The sequence below is a fragment of the Musca vetustissima genome, unplaced genomic scaffold, assembly GCF_032173495.1.
Source record: "Musca vetustissima isolate MV318-11 ecotype Yass unplaced genomic scaffold, APGP_CSIRO_Mvet_v1 utg14614, whole genome shotgun sequence".
Taxonomy (NCBI): Eukaryota; Metazoa; Arthropoda; class Insecta; order Diptera; family Muscidae; genus Musca; species Musca vetustissima.
In genome coordinates, this window is record NW_026877592.1 from 211549 (window position 1) to 224042 (window position 12494).

Genomic DNA, 12494 nt, shown 5'->3' on the forward strand with positions numbered 1-12494 from the left:
AATTGCTTTGGATATGGTCACGACCGGTCCACATGCTCTTCAACAAATAGATGTGAACGATGTAACGCCAAACACCACTCCATGATACATCAGGACCAACTCCAGCATGCCTCCAGTCGTGAATCTGTAGCCGAAGCAGCTGAGCGCCAGGAAAATGCCACTCTGACAAAGCCCTTTGCCCTTGAAGTGGTACCCTTCTGCCAGCTGCAACCAGTTGACTACGTACATCCGGAAGATAGGCCAACTAAGATCGCGCCTGTGATCCAATGTGAACTGGAAATAGGAGGTAGTACACTGTCATATGAGGTATTCAAAATTCACACCCTTAAAGGGATTATTACAGAAAGGTTCGTGCTAGTGCAGAATGCCCCATTTTAAATTGCACCTTTTATAAATATTCAGGGCTACGCCAACCGTGCAGAGGGATGACCATTAGCTCACCCTGAGCCCTTCACATACAAGAAAGTTGACGGAATTAATTGCAAAGACCTTGAGGAACAAATTGTACGCGGTTCATGGGAAAAATCAATGAACAATCCTAACATTCTCCGACGAAATACCGTTTTTGAGTTATATTTGTAGGATCATGTGCCAGAAGTAACATCCCGTTTTTACAGTCGCACAGTGGGTTGAGCGGTAGGCAAAGTGGCGATTAATTCAGGAAAGCCGTAATTTTAAAATATCGTTATTTTTTATTGATGGATATTCATAAATACATAAAAAACATAATTAGAAAAACAAAAAAAATGTGTTTCAATATTTTATGGCCTTTTTTGTATTTTGGAAAAAGTGGTCTTATATCACAATTTTCGCTATAACTAATCAAAGAAAAATGATAAAATAAGAAAATGCAATTAAAAATTAGAGCATACTTAATGTGCTTTTAGGAAAAAAGAATTGTTCTTAAAAATAAATATTAATAAATATTTAATCTGTATTTATATACCCAAAATTTTAAATTAAAATCCGATTTTTTCTTCAAATTCCATAATTCCACATATTTAAAAAAAGTTACATTAGAAAATATTATTATATCTTATTGATCGATATTCATAAACAAAAACCATAGTATAAACATAAAACAAACAACCATTACAGGAAAAAATAACTAAAAAATATAATTGTGCGGTTTTTTATTTACTTCATTTCATTAATTTTAACAGTATTATTAATTTCATAATCATCATTTACTTCACAACAATTATAAAATTTATTTACTTAATAATAATCCTTTACTTGTTAGTTATCATACAATTCGTTAATATATAATAATTTTCATCTTCATCATCTTCGTCACCATTATCATTTTCCTTTTGGGTAAGGATAAGTAAGTCCAAAGCAGTCTGAGACATTTGCTGTATTTTCTTTTTACAACTCTTCCTCTTGCTCGAAATAAATGGTTCTGAACTTAAAAGAAATCTATTAAAGACGTCTTCTATTGTATTTTCCCCGACTGAATTTACTGGAAAATTGTTCCCAATAGTGTTCCCAAAGTGTTTTGGAGTCCTTATTTCTGGCTTCCTGAGATTCTTTATTTAGCTGGTTTATTTTACAAATTCTTTAATAAGTCAAAAAATGCACCAAATCGGCAAAAAATTTTTCTGGAATTTATAAGCTTAAACTTCATATTTTAAGAAAATATAAGCAGTTTTACTAAGCTTCACTGATAATTCAGTTAAAATCCAATACAAACATCAAAAATACCTCAATTTTGGAGCAATTTCCTTATTATTTTTTTTTACATTTCCAAAACATTTATCTAAACAAACAAATATTTTTCATATGCTCAAACACCTGAAGTAGACGGCTCCATAATAAAATTTTCACTTTTAGAAGTCTTTATTAAAAAAATTATTACTGGAAATATGCAAATTTTCACTTTTAACCAATGCGCGCAAAAATAATGATAATTTCTGAACTTTGAAGACACACTACAAATAAAGTAAACAACTAAGAACTTTTATGTTGGCAATTATTGATGTAGAATTTTATCTTCTTTCATTCGGTACCAAAAACGGTTATTAAAGTTAAAGTTCATTTTTTGAATTAATCTCCACTTTGCCTACCGCTCAACCCAGCGTGAGTCGTTTGGCCATTAGTGCGTCATGAAAATAGTTATGCTTAACTATCATGTTGTTCCCGGGAGTATTTTGAAACCATGTTCAACAACAGTAATGTCCCCCCTGATTCAGCTTACAGAACTCTATTTTTAATGTGTTATATTTTGTTATCGATTACAATGAATTCCTAATTTAGTACATTTTACCACATGTCCATTATATATTTATTTCATTCACTAATACACCTACATCACTCATGCCACAAGAATCGCTTTGATAGAATTAGAAAACCATTTTGTATTTTAGTTTGTAAGAAGAACTCAATAAAGCAAGGTCTTTAACTATGAATTACCCAAGAAAACTGGATTTTGAATTCGCTTTTCCTTGGGAACCAACCAGCAGAATTTTGAGAAAGGTACTTAATTCTTCAATATTAATGGTTCTATGTCCATTGCAATAAGTAAGTCAATGGGTTGTCTGATGTAGAACTTCTAGTCAGCCAATTCCAATGATGTAATGTCTCTTAGCTGTGATTTATCTAAGTTTTGTGGCGGTAGATTTCAAGCTAACGTTCGTAAAACTAGAGCCCACACCTCCAGTTTAAAGCTGCGGTAGGGAGATTTTCTCCTCCAGAGTTGTTTCCATTTTTTGCAAAATTGGTTTGGAAAGTGTTAAGAACTCTCCGTGTATTGTTCCCAGGTCGCTATGATTAATTGATTTTTGTCGTTGACGGTTTTATGTTCCCCACCGATTCCATTGCCTTGAATATATTTGTCAAAAACGCATCAAATTTTTCACATTTTGGAAGAAGTTTGCCGTTAGCGAATTCTCGAAATCCTTAAGCAAATGTCTTGGTAATTTAGTAGAACAAATATATATTAAAATAGGATCCCATCCTTTAGCATCGACATCAGGGGTCCCCAAAATTTGAATGCAGCTATTCACCGTGCGTTGTAGCTTCTGTGTAGTCTGGTCTTAATCAGTTCATTAATTTGCATCCTTTTATTCTCGTAGCGATCAATGAGATTCTTCCGGGCTAAATTAAATCCATCGTTAGCGAAACACTACTAATTTCCCTTGCATCTCCAACAGTCTTCTCCTTATATAGATTACAGAAAATAAATCTCTACTAGTGGGTCAATTGCTATCGCATGGTTGCAGACGAGATATCGGCGTAAAGTTTATTACCTTGTCTTTCTGTGACCTCTCTGATTCCCTTTTGGTTTTTTTCCAGAGTTGTTTGTAATTGTAAATTTATTGCGCTCAGCCCTTTTTGTACGAATCCATTGCCTCCATATATTGTTTCCTGAACTTGTTTTTATCAATGAGTTTTTTATCCTTCTTCGGTACATGGTCTCGACACTCCACACAAGCCCTTTTATCCTGGTCCTATGTTGATTTTAGTTCCACTCGAGTGGTTTCCAATTTGTGTATTGTGTCATCAGGGTTGGTTATGGAAAATATCAAAATTGCGAATTTGTTGCATAATGTTTTGGCTATGACAAATTTTGAGATTTTATCTTTATAAAAATTTTGAAAAGGACTAAATTCGTCTGAACAAGGGAAAATGCTGAAATGTAAAATTATTTTTGGTTATAATTAGAAAAAAAATTACAAAGTATATTAAAATGTTGAAGCGTAGGTATGTGTCTGTCCACCAGACAAGATTTGCAAAAATGGATTCAAAAAATTTTTCCAAAGTTTGAGGTTAACATTTTGATATATATGTGTGTCAAAAAGCAAGTACTTACTTTGTGGTCCACCACAGTTTTTCCAAAAAAAAAAAACTGATCAAGATTTGAGGTTATAATGGATTCAAAAAATTTATCCACCGTTTGAGGTTAAAATATATATATATATATGTCAAAAAGCAAGTACTTACTTTGTGGTCCACCAGAATTTTTCGAAACAAAAATGATCAAGATTTGAGGTTATAACACTTTCAATGTATGAGCATGCTGCGTACCAGACTTTTTCCAAAAAAATTCAACTTCAGTGTATGAGTGTGTCCGTCCACCGGACTCTATGAAAGCAAACAGGTAAAAAAGCGTTCGGCCGGGCCGAACTTAACGCTTCATCATAGTATAGTATGGAGGGTATATTAATGTTGTTTTTCCGTTTTGTAACGCATCGAAGTAATCATTTCCGACCCTATAAAGAATATATATATATTTTGATCAGCGTAAAATTCTATGACGATATAGCCATGTCCGTCTGTCTGTCCGTCTATTGTAATCACTCCAGCGTCTAAATGAATTGAGATAGATCGCTAAAATTTCAGCAATTATGGATATAGGTCCGCCAATTCTCGGTATTTTCGGGTATATGGTAACAAATCTCCCCACCAAAAAATATTAATATTTGCCCCTTTTTGGGGTAGTCCCCATATAACCCCCTTTTTATACCCTCCACCATAGTATGGAGGGTATATTAATTTTGTCATTCCGTTTGTAACTCATCGAAATATTCATTTCCCACCCAGCAAAGTATATATATTCTTGATCAGTGTAGAAGTCTAAGACGATCTAGCCATGTCCGTCCGTTGTAATCACGAAGGCAGGTCAAGTTCGAAGATGGGATATATCGGTCCACGTTTAAGCATAGCTCCCATATAAAGGTACCCCCCAATTTTCGGTATTTTGCGGTTTTTGAGCGCGAGTTACATCCCCATCTCTGGATGTATAGTAATCTAATAATAAATAAAAAATTGTCATGGAAAAATCTTGTTTAGAAGATAATCTAATAATAAGTAAACATTGTCATGGATAAAGCGAAATACAAAAGTTCTCAAATGATATTTGAATCTTTTGTTTTCGTTCCCATGTTCAGAGACAATCATTCAATGCAACGTAAGCATAAATGTTTCGCTTCATTGAATGCAAGTATCTATCATTTTTATTTCTATATTTTTAAATTTTAGTCTTAAGACAAACTCTCAAATAAACAAAACTCTAAAGAAAAACCGTATATTTTTAATCCACGTTGCTGGTGCATTCGGGCTACCCCATTCCGAAGAATTGGATAGAAAAAAACCTCCGTATTAAGGCATTGTAAAGTTCGGCTAAGTTATTTTGCAAAGAAAATATATATAAAACAAGTTATAAAAAGAAAAAATAGTGAAAAAATTAATAAATCAACAAATATATGTTAACAAAGACAAACATACGTTTACGGTTCACAACAACAAATATAAGCTTACGGTCAGTACTAAAAACTAAGTGACTGTTAAAATATTAAACAAAGTTTGAGGTTAACATTTTGATATATATGTGTGTCAAAAAGCAAGTACTTACTTTGTGGTCCACCACAGTTTTTCCAAAAAAAAACTGATCAAGATTTGAGGTTATAATGGATTCAAAAAATGTATCCACCGTTTGAGGTTAATATATATATATATATATATGTCAAATGCTTTGTTTGGGGACAGCAATTTTTTTAACTTTTGAACCCATTTTTAGTATAATTAGGGCCTTCCTCAGCTACATTTAATAATCATTAGGTAATTTTCCCGAAAACTTTTGATTTGCATCATATTTTTTACATAACGACTACTTTGAGGTCATCATATATGTTGTAGCTCCTTTCAGACACTGTCCCCAAAATGCACACGGCGTATATTTTGTTGTGGGTTGCCACCACGTTGTCAAATATATTCAACACAACTTAACGCCGTTGCATGATAACCGGACGTCCTTTGGGAAAACTGCAAATATAACATGAGCAACATACACATATATATCTAAAAAAACCTGACTTTAAAACATTTTTTTTATCTTAAAAAAGTTCGCTTCAGGAAAAAATTTTTTCAGGAGTTCAAAAATTTCACTTGAGAGCAATATCTTCTTATAAAATTGAAGTTTGAGGACAAAATATACATAAACAAGTTAAAAAGTATCAGTCGGGTTTGCCGACAGATTAATACCCTCAGCCTAAGTCTACATTATTAAAATATGTTAGGACTTCTGTTCTGTGGTTTTTCAATATATCGAACCATTATAGAGGGATATCCAGAAGATCAATATTGTTCATTTCGAATGTGACCTAATATAAAGGAGTTCCAACATTTAATATGTTAAATATGGAAAATGTTGAAGTTTTGTGGGAAAGGAAGAAATAGCAGACAGATGTCTCTAAGAAAATTGTAGACTTCTTTCGCATGCGAGTTATATATATTCAGAATGTTCATACTTTATGAGGGAAGTACCAGAAGGAGTAAGCAGACGTTTTGCATTTAATGAGACTCAGAAGGAGTGGGCTCAGATATATTGAAACATAATATGTTTGAAGAGCATCGCTGACTCGTTGCGCATGTTTAAGAGGTTATATTTATTAAATATTTTGAACTTATGTGAGGAAGGTACTAGAAAGAGTAGTCCGCTATTTTCGATATTCCCATCAGGTATTTTGTGTAAATGTATAGGAAAAAATCGGATTATTATATATTATTCAAAATGTTTGCCTTTGTGGGGGAGGTACCAGAAGGAGTGGTCCGCTATATTCCATTTTTACACAAGATGTTACAATGGTAAAACTATTTGTATGTGCGAAGTTTGAAAATAATCGGATGATTAAATTTTGATGATTTTTGTGGAGGGGAGGTGCTTACCAAAAGAAGTGGTTCGCTATAGCCCACTAGATTTTATAATGGTAAAAATATTGGTATGTGTGATATTTGATGAAAATGAAAATTAGTTATTCCAAATTTTGACCCTTTGTGGGGGAGGTACCAGAAGGAGTGTCTCGCTATACTCCATCTTTACACCAGATAAATATATGGTAAAAATATTGATACGTGTGAAATTTGATGAGAATCCGATGTATAGTTTGCATTCTATGAGCGTCTTAGTTATTCCAAACTTTGACCCTTGTGGGGGAGGTACTAGAAGGAGTAGTTCAATCTTGTCCATTCTCGCACCTAATCTTGGGGTAATGCAAATATTACGATTTGCAAAGTTTGAAGAAAATCAAATAATCCGTTATGTTTATATGCGGTGAACCATTTTCAATGAAATTTTTGAACATTTGTGGGGGAGGTACCAGAAGGAGTGGACCGATATTGCCCATCTCCGAACTCGATCTAAGTTTGACAAAAATATTACGATGCTAGATCGACTCCAAATGTCCTGAAACGGATTTGGTCCAAAGAGACCTAGGGTCTAAAACCGTTATTTCGGCTAGGCACGTTTTGACCGTATCAAATGATACATACCCTCTTTAGCCATATGGCTGAGGGTATAAAAATGTACGTTTGAGGAAAACATATTAACAAAAGTAAGCAAAGGCTATAGGAAGACGGGGCCTACCATGTCATACCATGCACCATTACTTCCGTACATTGACGATTAAAAAACTATAAACATAAATAAATGAATGCATTAGACTGTAAATCTATCATCGACATTTGGCATCCATTTATAAGCCAAAAGTTCCTTTTCCAAATATAACTCACAAATTGTATCCCCTGAAAACAAGAAAGAAAAGTGTCAGTCGGCTAAACGACTGGGATATACCCTCAGAATTAGTCAGAAAAATGACTAATATAACGACCATAGGCAAAAAAGTTAAAATACTCATAAAAAGCGGTACCGTTAAAGGATCAAATACTAAAATATGGACCTACGTCCATAATATTTTAATGACATTTTTGTTGACTCCTTAGCATATCAGAGTCCAAATACGGCTTAGTAAGTCGAAAAGCGTTGGTTAACTCTTGAAAATATTTAAAATAGGGAGGTATCTTAAATTGGGAGCTTTACAAAAATCAAGGCCTATATGAACAATTTTTTCTAGAGATGTTTATTGTCCTCTAAAAACCTAGGATGTATATTTACTTGTTACTAGGTCAGCAAAATGTAGCAAAAACTTCTAAATATATAAAATAGGGCGATACCTAAAATGGGGGCCAATTCAATTATGGACCTAAGTCCATACTTTTTAACGGAAGCGTGTTTAGTCCATTGGGAACCCTAATGGTCAAAATAGAACAGTTTTCGTTGACATATGAATCAAAAATCCTAAAAATCGGGCGGTATCGTTGTGTGGGGTCAAAATAGATCTGTTTTCATCAAAAAATGAAGCTAAAATCTCTAAAATACTGAAAATAGGGCAGTATTGTTGTGTGGAGGATATGTCAAAACGTGGACCGATATTGGGCATTTTCAAACTTAAACTAAGTTTGGACAAAAAAACTACCGTGCACCAAATTCGGGCCAGATCGGGCAGACACATGGACGGACATGGCTAAATCGAATCCAAATTACCTGAAACGGATTTCGTCTTAGCATATGTGGTGTCTAAAACCATTATTTCGAGTAGGCACATTCTCATCGTATCAGGGTTTATACGATATACCTTCTGTAGGCAAAATGATGACCTAGACTTATCTCTAGTTTAGTGAAAGAGTTGCAATGGTAGAAATTGGTGTCCTGATCACAGGAAAGGCTACCCGGGTATTTGACACAAAAGTTCGGGTTAAAAAACCAGTTTTCCGGAACTGATTACTTCAATATGGGTATCGTTGGAAAGCTTATGAAAATAACTTTCGAACAAGAAGAAAAATGTGGCCAAAGGTCGACCACCTGAAAAAAGGGTGTTGGGTATAAAAATCAAGTTTGAAGACAACATATTCGTTAAAAATCGATATTTCAGGAAAACATATTCCTCAAATATCCACTCCACTTTAAATGTTAAATTACAGCCCATTCTGTAAGATACTTAAGATACTTAAGTTTTTTTTGGGCGCGTTATGAACTATTCAAAATATTGGACTAATAGATTGCAAAATGCAAATTGCAAAATGCAAATATGCACACACACACTGGAAAATACTTTGAAACAATTAAACTTACCCATGTCGAATTGTGCTCCCCCCAAATGTAAAAATTAGCATTTCTAACTTCGTCGCTTTTTAAGACGTATGGGGGGCTACACCAAAATTTGGACATATGTTGCTAAGTAGACCCCTTAAATGCAAAATTAGAGTCCACGCGACAATAATAAACGGGCATGTAGACCCAAGAAACCTTGAATTTCAAATAACAGACAATCTTCTTTAATTAGAAGGCTACAAATACTTTGTTCTTCTGCAAAAAATACGACTTACGTTTTCCTCTCTATATAATACGATTAAACTTTTTCTTCTGTATATAATATGACTTTTGTTGTCGTCTTCTGTAATGAAGACTGTCTACGTTTTTTCTTCGTTATAGAAGGGGCCTAAGTAAAAATTTGCTAACCTGCCTTGATTTTAGTGTCTACTTTCATCGTTATGACAAACATCACCGCCAATGATGTTTTACTCCCTGTCCTTTGATTTACTATGTTTTCTGTGGTAGAGAAATATTAAGCATGAAAATTGGGATCCAAAAAATTATTTTTCTGAAGAACTTAGGAATTACTGTCAATTCAATGTTCTTCAACCTTCTCATGAAATTATTATTAGGATAATAATTTAGAATTAGGATAATCAAATGTATATTGATCCGCGTGAAGAAAAGTAGTGTAGGTTATCAGTAGACAACGAAATTTTATTTTTTTTATTATGAATTAGGCTCAAGTTTTGGGACGGAGCATTTTTTGATTCTAAGTAAATTGTTATAGAAGCTGATTGTACAGTAAAAAATTCCAAACTTTTATATATTTTTTGCTGGGAAAAATACTTAAAAAATCAACACTTAAAGGTAACAAAATAAAAGTTCTCAAATATACAGTAGACTCTCACAATTTCTAATGATGGATTTTGCTCAATTTATCAGTTCCTGAATAATGAAATATGTGAAAATCAACTGTATATATTGTAATTGTCAGTTGTTCATATAAACACTATGTTTATTGCAAACATAAATTTAAACAAATTAATTTAATTTAAAAGAAACGTGTAAAATTCATATGATGATTTATATAAAGTGTTTTCTTTTGATATTATTAAATATTTTATATATTTATAATACAGTTAGAATTATAGTGCAATTTTATTACACTCTTAATTTTAAATAAACATTTGAAGTTTTTATATTCGTGTATATAAATAAAGCGGTTTGTATTAAATTATATGACTTATTTTTTTTATAAAAGTATACATTTATAATTATATTATAATGTGTATAATAATTTACTACAAGACCTAATGGAAAATATTTTGTATCTACAATATGAAATTAATACAAGATTTAGTGCACATTGTGCATATATTAATTTAACAGCATTGCATTGTAAAATAACTACCCGAAAAGGGTTTTGGAAAATTATTGTTGAAGAGATTGCTGTAATGAAAGAAAATTTTCATCATTAATATCTTTATTAAAATCATTAATATCATCATTAATATCAACCTTAATTTTTTTGCCTTTTTTCCTTTTGTTGTCTATAAACGTTTTTACTTGTGCTGGGGTTCTGCAGCATAGCACTTCATTTTCAGACACGACCCTCATGCACTCCTTGAGAGATGGCAACTTTTCCATTGAAGAAATGTCCCCAAATTCAGCAGTCAAAGCTTCTTGCTCATCGATTGTCCACCGGCATTTTTTTGTTTTTCCGCAAGAAGTATCTGTAAAAATTACACAATAATCATTTCATAAGCCTAAAACAGATGTAACAAACATCCTATTTAATAATGTCAAATGAAAATGAATGCGAAAGTCGTTTAAGAATATAACAGTTTTATCTTTCTTTATTAGCATTCACTTTTTTCGGCATAGCACAGTGAAAAATTGCACACGAAAAACCTGACCAAAACCAAATGCAATATAAATTATGCAAACAAATATGTACTCCAAATTTATTTTTGATTAGAAAATCTAATATAAAAATAGAACAGTGTTTGGCTTGCTTGTTTGGGATACCATAGTATTTTGTTGTTGCAAAATCGTCAGGCAAAATCCCATTATTGTTGTTTTTATAAAAACAACGTTTGTTTATGAGTGGAGAACGATGGTAATGTTATAAAAACAACAATAATGGGATTTTGCCTGACGATTTTGCAACAACAAAATACTATGGTATCCCAAACAAGCAAGCCAAACACTGTTCTATTGATAGACACAGGCACGGTCGACGAAGGGGTTTTTGTTGTAACAGACAAAACAAACTTACATGGTTATGTTACTTCGTTCAGGTGGAACGAAAGCATAACAAGTGGAGAAAGATAAAAATGTTTATAAGTGCGGTTGTAAGATTTAGAAGATTTTCCGAAAGAATTTTAGTTTTATGTAATTCTTTTGTTCCTCTTCTATTGAGCTTACGATCTCGTCACTTGGGTAAAAAATGTTTTTTGTCATAGAAGTTATTTTTTTTTTTTAAATAACTTCTGGGGAGAATATCCCAGACAAGAAACAAGGGAACTGATGAGGATTGGTGGCTCTTTCCGAAACCTAGGTATTCCCTGCCTTACCCCCTGGTAAACATTACCATCGTTCTCCACTCATAAACAAACGTTGTTTTTTTAAAAACAACAATAATGGGATTTTGCCTGACGATTTTGCAACAACAAACTAATATAAAAATATTTAAAACAAGTAATGTACTTTGTTCATATATATTGGAAACAACAAACCGATTTAAAATATTATAGAAAAAATAGTTTGTATTGGCTCTGTTCCAGAACCTGCAAGAATCTACTAGTTTTGAAATTTTTCCCATATCGTAAAGAGGAAATCGGTTATCGTAGTAAAAACTTTAACATACCTGCATTTCTGGAACAGACCAATTATTATTGCATTTGTGATTAATCTGTAAAATGTCAAATCGGCCATGATATCAAATCTTTACTGGATTTTAAATAAGGCAATTTGGGGAGTTTGAAAGTGCCGGTAGCATAATCTAAAAAAATATTTGTACTGTTTAAATAATTTTGTGAGTGGACCAAAAAGGCCACAATAATACTCAGTAGGAGGGTTAAGTGAAATGAAATATAAAATCAGGAATACAAAAAAAAAAAATTTAAGCTAGATCATAATGCATTTGATTTTGGTCATGGTTTTCGGTAAATTAACCACTGTGTATTTTGAAACATAAGTCTACGCAAGCTTAGTTATAGTTTCTACTCAATATACTTACTATCAAGTTTCTTATTGTAGGTACTACTAGTCTTCCTATTATACTTACTACTAATTTTCTTTTTTACCAAATTTGCGCCATATGTAATATTGTCTGATTCATCAAATGATGACTCAGATTCGGAAGATATGTTTCCACGAAGATTATCAAAACTATTATTTTCGGAGTTTTCCTCATTCCTACAACCAGCAGCTGACAGCAAAATCTTGGACACTGTAGTGATTTCCGCCATTGGTACCGATACTCTATAAATACTTTTGTGTATATCCTTATGGTGCCCAAGAAAATTTGCTAGCTTATCCACTGTGGCTTCTTCAACGTTTAGCAAAGCTGTATACGTTGCTATATGCTTCCTTAATTTAGTTCCTCTTAATGTGTGAG

At 32.8% G+C, this 12494-nt stretch overlaps 1 protein-coding gene and 2 long non-coding RNA genes across 4 annotated transcripts; 2 read left to right on the plus strand and 1 right to left on the minus strand.

Moving 5' to 3' along the window:
* Positions 1-6747: 6747 nt before the first annotated feature.
* On the plus strand, positions 6748-7301 carry LOC133322212 (uncharacterized). The gene is made up of 2 exons (XR_009754039.1): positions 6748-6783; positions 6937-7301. It is a non-coding gene; the product is annotated as an uncharacterized LOC133322212 (long non-coding RNA).
* A 2548-nt stretch (positions 7302-9849) lies between these two features.
* LOC133322210 (uncharacterized) lies at positions 9850-12488 on the minus strand. Of its 2 annotated transcripts, none has more exons than XR_009754037.1 (3): positions 12162-12488; positions 10391-10605; positions 9850-10321 (listed from the first exon to the last, which is right to left on the minus strand). XR_009754037.1 is itself a non-coding variant. In XM_061531247.1 (3 exons), the coding sequence occupies exons 1-3, from the start codon at positions 12343-12345 to the stop codon at positions 10304-10306; spliced, it is 465 nt and encodes a 154-aa protein (XP_061387231.1). In that variant the 5' UTR covers positions 12346-12488; the 3' UTR covers positions 9850-10303. The 2 variants fall into 2 exon arrangements, 1 of the variants encoding a protein (XP_061387231.1); XM_061531247.1 differs by having other exon boundaries at positions 12114-12488.
* LOC133322211 (uncharacterized) lies at positions 10847-11548 on the plus strand. The gene is made up of 2 exons (XR_009754038.1): positions 10847-10970; positions 11383-11548. It is a non-coding gene; the product is annotated as an uncharacterized LOC133322211 (long non-coding RNA).
* Positions 12489-12494: the final 6 nt, after the last annotated feature.

Coding starts and splice junctions, on each gene's coding strand:
- LOC133322210 (XM_061531247.1), bottom strand. CDS start 12,345: ATGGCGGAAATCACTACAGTGTCCAAGATTTTGCTGTCAGCTGCTGGT. Junction 10,606..12,113: donor CTACAATAAGAAACTTGATA/GTAAGTATATTG, acceptor TAATTTTTACAG/ATACTTCTTGCGGAAAAACA.